Source organism: Ptychodera flava, chromosome 19 (genome assembly GCF_041260155.1).
Source record: "Ptychodera flava strain L36383 chromosome 19, AS_Pfla_20210202, whole genome shotgun sequence".
Classification (NCBI taxonomy): Eukaryota; Metazoa; Hemichordata; class Enteropneusta; family Ptychoderidae; genus Ptychodera; species Ptychodera flava.
The window spans coordinates 18,114,508-18,128,332 of record NC_091946.1 but is presented as its reverse complement, the minus strand read 5'-3'; the positions used below and the strand labels follow the sequence as shown (position 1 = coordinate 18,128,332).

Here is a 13,825-nt window from a genome sequence, read left to right as displayed (position 1 = left end):
CAAAGTGCGAGCCCATGTTCAGAACCAGCTGCTTGGGACACACGTAAGCCGGCTGTGCAGTGAAAGGGTTTGAATATACAGCGCCCTCTATAGACTAGATCTGTTCTCAGGCAGTTCCCAAAAGGCAGTCTTATGACTGCTATCTGACACTCAAGGGATAATGTAGAAACTCTTTCATATTTTATATTGTATCAGACAATGACATACCTTTACAGGAAACTTTTGCTGCATAATTATGACAGTAAAATGCTGTCAACACAAATGTAATTTGGAACTTTTACTGTAACTTTTGTAAACTTTGTCAGTTCTACTTGTGAGAAAGTCTTTTTTTTTCTTCTGTGGTCACAATACAGCTTGAATAAGACAAGAATAGTGGAGTGTCATGTGTCTTGCTGTACATTTCTGTTTGAGTGATTTTATCTCCAATTCAATGTTCAAGATTGACATTGGTTCTGTATGCATATAAATATTTCTCCTTCCAGACCAAGGTTTGCACCTAAAAAATAAATTCTTTACTCCTCATGGGTTTTTTAAAAATACAGCCAGATGAGATGAAGTATCTAATCCATTTCCTTCTGCTGGGCACGGTATCACGCTATTGCTTGCGGTCTATTTTCACATTTTTACTCTCAGAGATGGTGCAAATGGTTCAAAGTGTGATGCAGTGTCCCCGTTGGATAGAGCACAAGCTTTGCAGGTTGAGTTGGGCCTGGTCATGTCAGCTCACACCTTTAGTGAGTCTACAAAGTATTTTTTGACCAGGGAGTTCTTCTATAAATCTCTTTTATGTATACCACTATTTTATTCTTGCGGGACTCCATAGATGTACCATTGCTGCAAAATATTGTTGAGTCAAATGTATCGGATAATTTTAATCTCCTGCGACTATTTTTTGAATAAAAGTGTTTTAGTTTCCTGTACAATGAGAGATTTGGTAATGGTCTGACAAGAGGGTTAGGAATTGGTTGTATACTAGTATAGGGAGGTACTACCTTGAAAGGTTTTCCCACATTTCCATTTCTGATATATAAAGTCTGAAATTGTAAACTCACTCCCATTCTGAGGATGACATATGGAGGGGGGAGTTTCACCATTCAGGTCATATAAAACTGTTAACATCTCCCTAGCAAATAAATATCACTGCACTTCTGTGAAAGTCACTGCATAAAAACAAAAATGTGGAACAGCCAATGCAGTGACCAGTTGTACCCACATGATCAAAAGATTTGTCTTGTTGAATTGTGAGAATTACACCATTGAGAGCGATTTAATTTCTGAATCAGTAATGTTGGTTAATTTTCAGCCTGCTGGGATAGAGCCTACAATGAAGAAATCTAAAAGGAATACACGCAAACATCACACACATTGATAATGTTGACCCAAATCAGACTTTTTAATGTGCCATACCAAAGGCAAGATATTCACCAGATTCAATTACAGAAATATAGAGCTTGCAAAGCCATTCCTATGAATTCTCAATTGTAAATCTTAGTTTGCTTTCTACAAATTTGTTCCATTGAGGATAGTTTACATTTTCTACAGGTGAAGCTTTATGTGTTGCCCAACATATATCAGTGCTGAGCGTGGACTTGAGCTACACAAAGGCACTTATAGCTTGGGTCGTTGAGGGCGTGCTTCAAAGGGATTGTCTTTGTCTCTCTACTATACAGGGGGAGAACATGCTCCCGGCCATACCATGTACCCTCTGTGGTAGGTTAATGGCCATACAATTCAATTTTCACCTGTGAAAGCATTAGTTACTGTTAACAATTGGTAGCTGAAGCATTGACTACAGAGTGGCGCAAAATGAAATCAAATCACTGTACACTAGGTGCTTGCTTTTATGGGCCAATATCACCCAAATCATTGACAACAAAATGTGAAATTTTTTAGACATAATGCTGCAAAGATGTAATTTTTTAACAGACGCAAACAAATATTTTAAGATAAACACTTCTGTTTATCCAGGTTCATCTTCAAATATTACCCCACCAAAAATTGTACCTCACAAAAATTTCATAGTTGACAAAGTAACGACCATGATAATGATGCAAGAACTGGATGCAGAAATTTATGAATGTCACCATACCTTATGTTGATAGGGCACGGTATGGTGACATTCTTAAATTGACAGAGGTTTTTAGAATTTCATCATACCCTACATATAGCCATACTTGGCAAAGTAAGCTTGCCACATAAAACATACAAAATTCATTACTTGTGGCTAGTTATGTGGGGCTTTCACAACTCGTACTAAATAAATACAGTGATTTTAAATCCTTATTCCAGGACATTGGAACATTGCAATACCCAGTGTACAATATCTATACAAACTCTGTGTCTTACGTCCCTGTCAAACAGGATATCAAATACTGAATGGTTCAGCAATAAACTGTTTCCATTAGTGGAATTTTCAGTTGAAATGTATGCAACATATTTAGTCTGCTGCTGTATCTCCCACAGGTTTGTTTTCAGTTAATGATAAAGTTCTTTTTGTTTCAAAAACACTTGGCATTCCAGGAATCAACTCATACAGAGAGGCTGACAAGATCCACCTGCATGTGTAGACGCATTCTAACTCATCTAAACATAAATGCAGTGTTCTCCACTAGGGGATTTGAGGGGTGGGCCAACCCCCTGTCTTTTTAGTTGTCTATTCATATGTTAATAACATACAAAAGAATACATTTTCACAACAAACTGATATGCCTCTTTATGTGTTGCTACACTTTTTCCAAGCTGTTATGTGATGTGATCGGGTGATGAGTTTTCAGGGCTTGGTTTCTCATAAAATGAGAATGAATGGTCTTGGAACACCTCAGCACCATGTTGCAGTCTTCCAATGTTACCCTTTAGTGAACATGGTTTGGCCCAATCCTATTGTTTTCTGTGGCCGAGTTGGACTTCCACACAGTGAAATGGGGTGGAAATGGTTCACATGCTGTTAAAAAAATCACCTTGGTGGTGCTTTCCTCAGCACAGGACCTAACATGCCTAAATTGGAATTCGCCAGAACATCGCACATAATACCCATGCAAGCGTAATACTTAGGAACTAAAAATTCCGTAAATTTTCTACAATCTTCCGTCAACTGTGACTCATTTATTTACACATCACAGAAATTTAAGTTAAACATAAACTATTGTACATCAGTTAAGGCGGGTAAAAAAGTTAAAAAACCTTGTTATGTTCTTCCTAAAAATGTCATTGTACTATTACAATTATTATTGGACGAAGATTTACAAAAGACATAGGCTTTGTGAATTCTAGGGTTACCATCTTCTCTGTGTATCTATGCTGCGCTGCTATGCCAAGCACCCTATTCATTCTTGTGAGATTTCATTTGTAACAAAAAAAGAGGACACTATAACTAAATTGCAAATTCATTCATTCATCCATTTTAGAAACATAAAAGGAGTTTCTCTGTATGGTGTGACCTTGATAGGACTCTTCCTGTTGGGGGAGAGGGAGATAAGAAGTTTGAACAGAACTTTGTTACACCATCAACCATGCCACATATGCCACCCCCTAATATTTTTGTAAGATTTATTTATTCTAGAGGGTCATATCTAGCTGTGATAGACATTTGTGACTTCAATGTGATAATGGTGGACTCATTTCCTTTGTAAGTATGTACATCTGGAGTCATTTTGTGATTCTTGGCAATCAGATGTACAGAGGACACCATCACAACCACTGATCCCAAATCAAATTCAGCTTTTGTGAGACCCGAATTTCCCATATTGAGTTTCCTGAGAGTTGGTGCACTCAAATTTGGTGAAAAGTCTTCTCTTAAGTCTGAACCAAATGGTTAAACTCTTCACAGCACTGGACAAACTGCTCAAACAAGCTCCGGTGATCCAATTATTATACCAACACTGGGGGCGCTGTCTCTGACAATGACTTCTACAGCAGCAGGGACGTCTACATACATACTAGCCTCTCTTTTCACACATGAAAACTAGTTTCCCACTCTGTCTCCACAGCAGGTGATTTATGACATATCAACATGAGCTATGCCATTTTTGAAACAATCAAAAAGCAAATTTCATTATTGCTCGAGACATCAAATCAAATTTTGGGCTGTGTGGACAAATGTAGCCAGGTAATGGAATGTCACTGAACGTTTACTGTATCGCATACAGTCAGGGACAATAAAATTGAAAAGTCACAAACCACATGAGCGCAAATAATTGACAGCATAGAACAAATGAACCATGTCATGGGCCTATCTGAGCACACATACACGAGTCACAGACAGTGACAGGACTGTTACATGTGCACGGAATCCTGTCCTACGATGGTGCTCATCTATTGCAGCATTTCTGAAACGACTTCCCACAACACATATTGGGCAGTCCCCATTTGTCTGCCAAATTGCGAATCAGCAGTAAGCTATGCAGTCTTTACAGAGCTAGCCTGGTAGCTGCTTCCAGTTCGAGATTGACACTGATAACTGACTCCCTAGTCAACCTGGGATTGACACATAACCATCACCACTTCCTATCCCCATTAACATTAAAACATCATTCATCAAAGAGATATCCTTGCAACTCTCTGACAGCTGAACAACTTTGGCAGAACTAGATGAGTACCAACCCAACTGGTCTCTTTCTTTTTTTTAAACCGTAGACACATAACAACAGAAAGCTTTATCCATGCAATGATTTGTTTCCTTGACACTGTTGACACCATCCATGTTCATATCAGCTCCTTTTTTTTAAAAATCAATTCCTTCAAATGCTGCTGGCATTCTCTAAGCTGCGTTTATTGCTGTTTGATTTTGCTTTCTCGGGCGGGTCCTTCAAAGTCAGTTTCTGGGCCGAATCAACCGCGGCTAGTTCATCCTCCTCGTCTTCAGGTTCAAAGTCATCCGGATAATCCCTGAAAGATAAAACAACAAGAGAAATATTCGACTTATGTCATCTCCAAATAGATATCACACTGGCTATCACCTGTTGGATTGTAAATTTACAGCTGGAATACTTGGCAACAGACAAGGTTACAGATCATGTGTAATTATGGAATCACTTCCCAACTCACTTTTGGTACATAAAAATTATCTGGGCTGATTATAATGGGGGAGGGTGCACCCCCAAGGCAGCTTAACTCTTCACCCCATTTCCCTCTCTAGAAGTCCAAATTTGCATGCTTGAAACGGTACATTGGGAAAATCTGTTGTCTGAGAAAAATCTGCATGATGCCAGGAAAGCTTAAACAGCATATTTTTTTTGGAACATGCATGCATGCACCTGATTTACGTTATGTGTTGGAATTGTTTTGTGACCGTACGGAACAGGTGAAATTGTTAATCTTGTAGATATTATATGATGAGGGCAAATGTGCTATGTCATGAAAGCTATTATTCAGTTGGTTGGCTGAAACTTTAATTACTTCAAACACTGATTCAGCTGGGTTTGAAGTGTTATAAACAACATTTTAATTATCAGTTCAGGAGACTTTGAGCAAAATGGTATACATGTGATCTTGCGCTGTATGTTGCATCGACTTATAATACAAAATGGATTCAGATTTGTGTACGGATTCGGGATGATTCATAAGCAAAGTCTGAGAAGTTCTCACGCAAATTTATTGTATGATAAGATAATTTGAGGTGCAAATGATAGTCATAGTGTGTTGTCCTTGATCTTGTGCCAAGTTTCAAGGAAATCTGCCTGAGTATGTCTGAGATCATATCTGCCTGGACAGACAGACGCACATAATCAAATCTATAAGTCCCCCAGATTCTGTCTGTGGGGACTAACAAAATCTACGTAGTGATGTCGGTGATTGATTATCATGCAGTGAACACAATCTCTACATACCACAAGAACATGATTAGCAGTCAACAGCAAAAGTGACGTGGCAAATAAACAAAGTCCAGAATCACAAAATTCTATACTCACAATTCAGGTTCGTTTGCACCTTCCTCTGCGACCAAAAGTTCATACTCCTCGGCAGCGTACTTCTCCCAGTCGCTGGGCTCTGGCCCGTCATAATCATGATCCTAAACACAACAGCAAGCAGTACCAGATTAATAAAATACTGAAAGCACCTAAAAGGAAAAATTCTGTCAACTTTTCTATTGAGTTTTTGTGAAATGATTGAAAGGTTCCATGAGTGTCAGATATCAAAATTTGAATTCATCCTGTTACCTACCATGTACATACGACTGAATCTAACATGGAAACTGACGTGGTTGATCTAACAAGCAGTGACAAGGTGAGTGAAACGATATTTGAAAGATCTTTTGTTAATATTTTGAGGATTTAACCTGGACAGGGCGGATATACCCCAATTGTTGGAGATTAATCCTCTTTCCCCCAAGTTGTATTTATTTCTGTGGTCTGTCTATGGAGCCTGGTAGAAAGAGGATTAAACTAGATCAAATAGGTTAAATTTACATTATATGTAAAAGAAATGTAGTCTAAGAGTAAATGTAAAGCTAAATTGAAGTGATACCTGCATAACAATTTTCAAAATGACTGTTTTGTCTGTTACATAACTCTGAGAAACAATTAAAAGAAGACACTCAAATCCTTATTTTCTGTTCATTCAAAAATTAAGCATTAGACAAGCCGTGGTATAATAGCGATTTTCCTGAAAATCCATCTCTGTTCTATCTTCGGAATATTCAACAGTAACAGTTGATTTATTTAGTAATCCACATATACTTCATCAACATAATGGAAGTACAGTACCTTCCCTGGTAAAAATGATTTGCTTGATACTTACCCTGGCCGATGCAAATGGATCCCTCTGTTCATGATCTAGGTATTTCTCAAGGTTGAAGAAGGTGTCAAAGAATATGGGTGTCATTTCACACGCTTTGAGGTCACCCAGTGATATCTTGTCACTGTGTCTAGGTTTGACCATGTCAAGCATCTGTGTTGGTAGAGAAAAATAACAATGTTGGTGACGATTGCCGTTGGTGTCCAATGATGGATGGGTACATCAAAACTACTGTACTGGTATAGCCAGCCACACCTGTGTATAATGGTCACTTATGGGGGCCAGGAGAAAATGACCAAAAAAAAAAAAAATGGGTTGGTCTTTTTGCAGAGGAAAGGGTGTGCCACTCTCATGCAGTACCCTCCCTGAATGTGAATATTGATAGCAAACACACAAATTGCAAAAATAATTGTCATAATTTTGTTGAAAATCCTGACATTTCATCTCTGAAAGAGCATTTGCATAAAAAAGCATAAAATACCAGCCAAACCCATATGTGGCTTTTATGATCAATACTTTTTGCCATTCCATCAGAAACGTTGACTAGCATACTGGTACTTAGGTACTGTACGTCTTCCATATCAGGGCAATTTACAGGTGGCAACTCAGAGTCACCACATACCGGAAGTGGCCTCCTAGTAGAAGGTCAGCAACAACGAAAATATCACAGCACTGCCTGAGAGTCATGATTATAATTAAGGATGTAAGGATGACTGCTAAGACAGGTTTGACTGTACCAGTATATGGGTGTAGACTCTATGGCAAATGGCCAAAAGAAATTTGGGTACATGCTGGTCCAACGGCTCTCCTCTTTTTGTGGAGGGACCGTACTTGTGCTTGTAAAAATATAGCTTTAGGGGAATGTAGCGTACCTGACATAGACAGTCTTCAAATGGCAAGGTTTCAATTCCTAGGGTTTCCATCTTCTGTAGCTGTTCTTCATAAAAGTATTCTAATTCGTACATTGACAGGAAGCCGTCCCCGTCAAGGTCCATGCACCGAAACCAGTACTCTATGCTGTGAACAGTTTAAACAACAGAAATTCAACATGTCTACTGATCAGAATGTTAACGACAGAATTGATGGTAGAATTTCAGGTAAATAGATGCGGACTACACTCAGGTTTTGTCTTTTTCGATTCTGGTGTAAAGTGCAAAGCTTGTGAGTTTCAACAGTTTGAAATTTGAAAGTTTGAAAGTTGAATGGCCGCTTGGGCAAGACTAAAGAGCACCAGGCCTATGCTCAACTATGTTACATATCCACATAATCCTAGGGGGTACACTTGCTTCACATATCTATGGAAGGGCCCCCTAAGAGAACCTGGTTGTTTCTATACAGGTTTTGCCTGGTGTACTTCAAGTATGTCACAGCTTGGAGCAGGTAAACATCTAACAGGCAATGGGTTACATGAAGAGAGTGAGTTCAATACTAGTGAAAAGATAAGGAAACACGTTGTGATACCTTGTTGGTTGTCTTTTGTCCTCTTCTGACATCAGGAACCACACAAATTCTGAATAACTCATTTTGCCTTCCTGTTGTGTTGACCCCCTGGTGAAATTGGATAAGAAAAGATCATTAAATGGATAATTGAAATGATATCAGAAACTTAATTACACAATGTAATTGTAGCTGGGACCATCAATAATTAAGTTGATGCACAACCTATGTAATTCCTTTGTTTTAGTTGAGACCTCCTCTTTTACCCTGAAAATGCAACTGTTGCTGTAGAATATGCCTCAGGGACAAAATTTTGCACTCTGAAGTTTTTACATTACTTTTTAGGTCTACAACTTGTGGAAGGCTTATTTTGGAATAATTGCAGTTTTAATTGTCACATTTAATTTTTTCGCATCGATTCAACACGGGAATTATGGCCTTTTTGAAATACATGTGGGAAATATCATGTGATGGGAAATATTGGGTAATTTGTGTCTCCGGCACAAAAATTTGAATGGTGACCCCTGATTTTATTCTTGATTTCTAATATTAAGTATTTCAAATTTGAGATGCGTACTACCATAACTTCTCAAACCAAAGTGAAGGAAAGAAATATTTGCATAAATAATTCCTGTCCTCTAAGGACACTGAAAGTAATACCTTGTGACAGCTCCTGAAAATATTCTTTCAATCATTCTTGATGATATTGCTGTGAGAGAGAAACAAAAACACTGAGGTCAGTTCACCACTACAAATAACTGAATGAACCTCTGCATGTAACTATGCTAAAGTGAACAAGTCACTTCGTAAAATTGTGATGAGTATGACTGATGCACGAGAAAGACAACTTTACAGTTGAACTATAGAGGGCGCTGTTGGGGGCAGTAACCTGCTTCTATGATCTATGATCTGATGGACAATGCATAAAACCTCAGTATTAAACTAAGGTAAATGAATAAACTTGTCTGTACTATGGTGAAGAAATGACAATGTTCTTCTGAGAAACATGGCTGAATCTATGAACTCATATTTGTCAGATGAAAACTGTTGAGCAAAGTGCTTACCATGGTCATTGTGTTTGGTGAGATCCTTCTTGTCTATGAAGAGATCGTGGTCTGTGTCTAGCTCCCAAAATTTACAGTATATAACATAGAAATGTTCATAGGAAAAGTAGTCTGTTATTTGGTTGATGTCTTCTTCATCTTCTAACACTTGAATTGTCTGTTTGTTGGAAAAAAAATCAGAGTTGAACTTGAACATGGAGTGAGCCCTTTACCAAGATCAGCTACAAGCATCTATCTTTAATATGGCACAGTTAGGATTATATTTGACAGCATAATGCTGTGGCAGTAAAAAGGTTTTGGTCCTTGCTGTGTTTGTTTGAAAATAGAACATAAGTGCATAAATATACTCTTGTGCATAATACTATCGTTCAGAATGACTCCCTATGATTCAAAAGAATTTTTCATGAGTTCTAGTGGGAAAGTACTTCCCATCTAAGGCAGTGGGCATATGATAAACTCTGTCTGAAAGTGAGGGAGCCCTCAACCAATGATTCATTTTGTGCACCACTGGGGGCAGTATTTCAAAGGTTTGACACTGTCCATCCTTTTCTCTCCATGACATCACTGCACTGAACGAATTTTGACAAAATGATGAAATGCTAACTGTCATTGAATAAATATCCAAAATGTCTGAATTTTTCATGAAATATTACAATCTGATGATTGTTACAGCAATACTCTCCAGTCATGGTGAAAAGACAAAGTTATTATTACCACGTATAGCTGAGCATTTTTATTTTACAGTGTGCAAAGCACGCCAATAAAATGCCACATTTTCAAAGTAATACACCAGGTGAAAAGGAAGGATTGAACGCTGATGCTAATAATGTACAGACAGACGCCGGACGGATTGACAGATGGAGCCATGTGTACAACTTCCCCTGAACTTTGTCCACAGGGACTAACAAACAATGGTATTAAGGCAAGAGGGGTAGACACATGGTCTTGCATTGTACCTCTCATGGATTTATGAAAATAGATTCAGAAAGTGTACAGATTCAGGAAGATACCTCACCAAATTCAGAGAAATTCTCCTGCATATCAAATCTTATGATAAAGTATAAATTTCACATGAACATGTAAGTCATAGTGTGTTGTCCATGTGTCAAGTTTAAAAGAAATCAGTTAAGGAATGTCTGAGTAACGGCTGTGGACATAAGAAAATGTCAGAAAAAAATGGCCATATGGTTGCCATGTTGAATTAATCGCAAAATTACTTGACAAGCAAGTGTCATGCATAGTGTGTTGTCCTTGTGCCAAGTTTGAAAGACATTTCTGGAGGCAAGTCTGCATAATGGCTGTAGACATGAAAAATATGGAAACAAAATGGCTGCCTGGCAGCAATATTGGATCGTATCACAAAACCAGTCGAAATGCATACCTGTATGTATGCCATAGTGTACACTGTATTATCAAAAGACCTAGCCAAGTTAAAAGAAATCAACTGGGGCATGTCTGAGATATGTATACCTGTGGATATATGCATGCATGCATGCATGCACAGAACTTTATCAATAAGTCATCATCTGCGGGGATTTCTAGATTGCATCACACACTGCTATTGAGGTAGTATGTGCCTCAAGGAAAGATATTGCAACCCTCAAACTTTTACAACACTTTTTCGGTCTTCATCTTGTGGTGGTTCATTTTGAAGCTCTTGGAGTTGGTAAAGTTTTCAACAGCTTGCAATTTTATTTTCCCCATTGAGTTAACACAGGGATGGTGGCCATTTTGAATTTCAAGCATTGGTAACTATTGGATAATGTATTACTTTGTGTCAAATTTTGCACGGTGATCAAATATTGTCTTTCTTGATTTCAAAAGGCGATGGTTTAAAGTTTCCTTACAGAAAGTTTGAGCAAAAGTTTAAGTGTTTAAATTTCAAGGCACGTACTACCTTAACAAAATCTTCCAATCTAACCCCAGACAAAGTCCTCACATCCCACTTAATGTCAAAAAACATGTGACAGGATGGAAGGTCACATGAGCAAAACCTTTTTTTTCTACTTCCTCTCTAACGATAGAAGGACGTTCATAATCCTAATTTTTACTACCAGGCATCTGACCTGGCTTTGACCTCACCCTGAAGACAAAAAGTGTAAAATTAAGGCAACAACACTGGTACACCGACTTTTGAGTAGGGTGGGAATGGGCAGTTGCCAAAGTTATAGCCATATGCAACGGTTTAAACCCTTGTAGCATGTTTTTTGTGTCAAGTAACCATTATCACAATGGGATAATCCAGGGCTACTGTATTGCACTGACCTACAGATTCACATCAACTTTTCATTGCCAATAAAAAGTAACAACATCTGTCTGACAGCGATGACATTTCAAAAGGTTTCTGTTTTTGAAATAGAAAGCTGCTGAAAGAATGGGTCATCCAGAGTTTATCGGCGTCCGATAAATGCTCTAAGATTTCAGCACCTCGTTTTGACATTGTCTGATTTATGTTCAATGTTTAAAAGACTTCTTAACCTTTTTTTTTTTTGGGGGGGGGGGGTTTAATTTGTTGCTTGACTTGGTACGGAATCTGGGTTTTTGTGTCACTAGTGCATTCAAAGTGGCTCATTTAAGTCTAACATCACACCAACTTTTCATCCTGTGTTAAATCTGAGCAAAAGTGACTCTCTTCCAGTGGACTTGAAAATTTTTCTGGAAATCATCGGGGGAATGTCTTCATATATATACATATATATATATATATATATATATATATATATATATATATATATATATATATATATATATATATATATATATATATATATATATATATATATATATACACACACACACACATATATATATATATATATATATATATATATATATATATATATATATATATATATATATATATATATATATATATATATATACCAATTAACATTATGGTACTTTTGTGATCTCATACAAGATAGATAAATCATTTAAAATTATCAATAATCTTTGAAATATTTATACCAGGGTAGGCTTCTGTGCCAACACTAACAAGCACCAGTGGTATTCAAGAATTTCTGCGCAGATTTACTGTTCACACATAATGAAATGATTTTTTCCTCCAACGACTGAACAATTTGTTTTGCCCAATTTCCCATGTCTCTCAAATTACACTGGCACTGAATGTACAATTTACTGGATTTAGTGCGCCGAATGCCGGCAGGATTTCAATGCTACATGCGAGGAATGGCAAATCCCAGGACCAAAGGGTCAATGACTCGTCTCTTTTTCACATGGCCATGTGTGTGTGTGTACCTTGTTAGGACATCACTAATATATGCATTGTGTATTCATATACATGGCCGGCCCTGAACAAGAGAGGTATACCACTAAAATCCTGATTTTTATGCAAGCGCCTGAAAATAAACAATCCTGACCTTCGTTTTAGGTAAACTTGGACAACATTTTCAACCATCACAGTTTTTCAATTTCTAACCTCCATTGCTTTGTTAAGGTAGTAAGTGCTTTGACACTGAAAAACTTCAACTTTTGCTAAAACTTTCCGCAATGACATTTTCAACCATACTCTTACCAATCTAGAATAAAAATCAAGGGTCAACCCACAAAGTTTGGTACTAGAGAAACAATTTTCCAGACATCTACTGATATTTGAAACTCAAAATGGCCACCATCCCTGTATTAACTCTATGAGCAGTAATAAAATTTTCAATGTTTGAAAAACTAAGAGGCTGAAATTTTTTCTTTCTCCAAGAGCTTCAAAATGAGTCCCCACAAGTGGTAGATCAGAAAAGCATTGAAAGAATTTGAGAGTCCAAATATGTTTCCCTGTGGTGCATCCTACCTTATGAAGGAGAACATTTTGTCCATTTAGTAATTTACAAGAACGTTGACATCTATGACATTGACAAGACCATGAATTGAATCTGTTGTGAGAATTTCAATGTCAACGGGTAACACATGGAGAAAAGATATTTTATGGTCTTCATACATACTTTTTGTCTTAATTTTGATATGGTTTTGTTATTAATTTTTTTTGTGTCATACATAGACACAGTACAGATGTTCACTTTTATACAATTTCATGAAATTTGAAGAATACATTTATCACTTCAGAGGTGCAAAATGAAAATGCCTCTCAGGAATTGAGCAACTCAAACTAGTGTGACTAGAAGCATTGTGCACATAAAATCTTGCCGAAAATAAAACATGAAAAACAGCTTAGATGGCTCACACACATACACCCCCACCAAACACACACAAACGCTTGCTGACAACCCCCCCTCCCCCAACCTCCAATCTCTGAAGATCTCAATACATTCTGTACCTTTGTTTTAGAATGTGTTAAGTGTAAAAACAAAGGTACATGCTGAAAAGAACACAGGAACTCTCATATTCCTCTAAGTTCAAGCATCATTTTATTTGTGAGTAGTCCAGAGTTTAGCTAGAGAAAACAACTGCCTAGATTCTAGTATTAGTATTGAGTTTCTCCTATTGACTAATGCTTTTCTTGCTTGTATATTTGTCTTTATTTTATCATACCTGTAAAAGGCGGGATAATTGTCTTTCTTTTACCTGACAAAGCATGGATAATTGTCTATAGTTTAAATGTAAAAGGTTGGATTATTGTC

General features: G+C 37.4%; 1 protein-coding gene across 2 annotated transcripts in view; it reads right to left on the bottom strand.

Moving 5' to 3' along the window:
- Positions 1-1,369: 1,369 nt before the first annotated feature.
- LOC139118775 (serine/threonine-protein phosphatase 2A regulatory subunit B'' subunit beta-like) overlaps positions 1,370-13,825 on the bottom strand; it is a 69,898-nt gene continuing 57,442 nt past the window's right edge. For both annotated transcript variants that reach the window (XM_070682225.1, XM_070682226.1), the window contains 7 exons: positions 9,234-9,390; positions 8,830-8,878; positions 8,194-8,280; positions 7,605-7,749; positions 6,736-6,885; positions 5,907-6,007; positions 1,370-4,884 (listed from right to left, as the gene is read on the bottom strand). In XM_070682225.1, the coding sequence (XP_070538326.1) occupies positions 4,737-4,884; positions 5,907-6,007; positions 6,736-6,885; positions 7,605-7,749; positions 8,194-8,280; positions 8,830-8,878; positions 9,234-9,390 (837 nt within the window). In that variant the 3' untranslated portion in view covers positions 1,370-4,736. The remainder of the gene's footprint in view (positions 4,885-5,906; positions 6,008-6,735; positions 6,886-7,604; positions 7,750-8,193; positions 8,281-8,829; positions 8,879-9,233; positions 9,391-13,825) is intronic.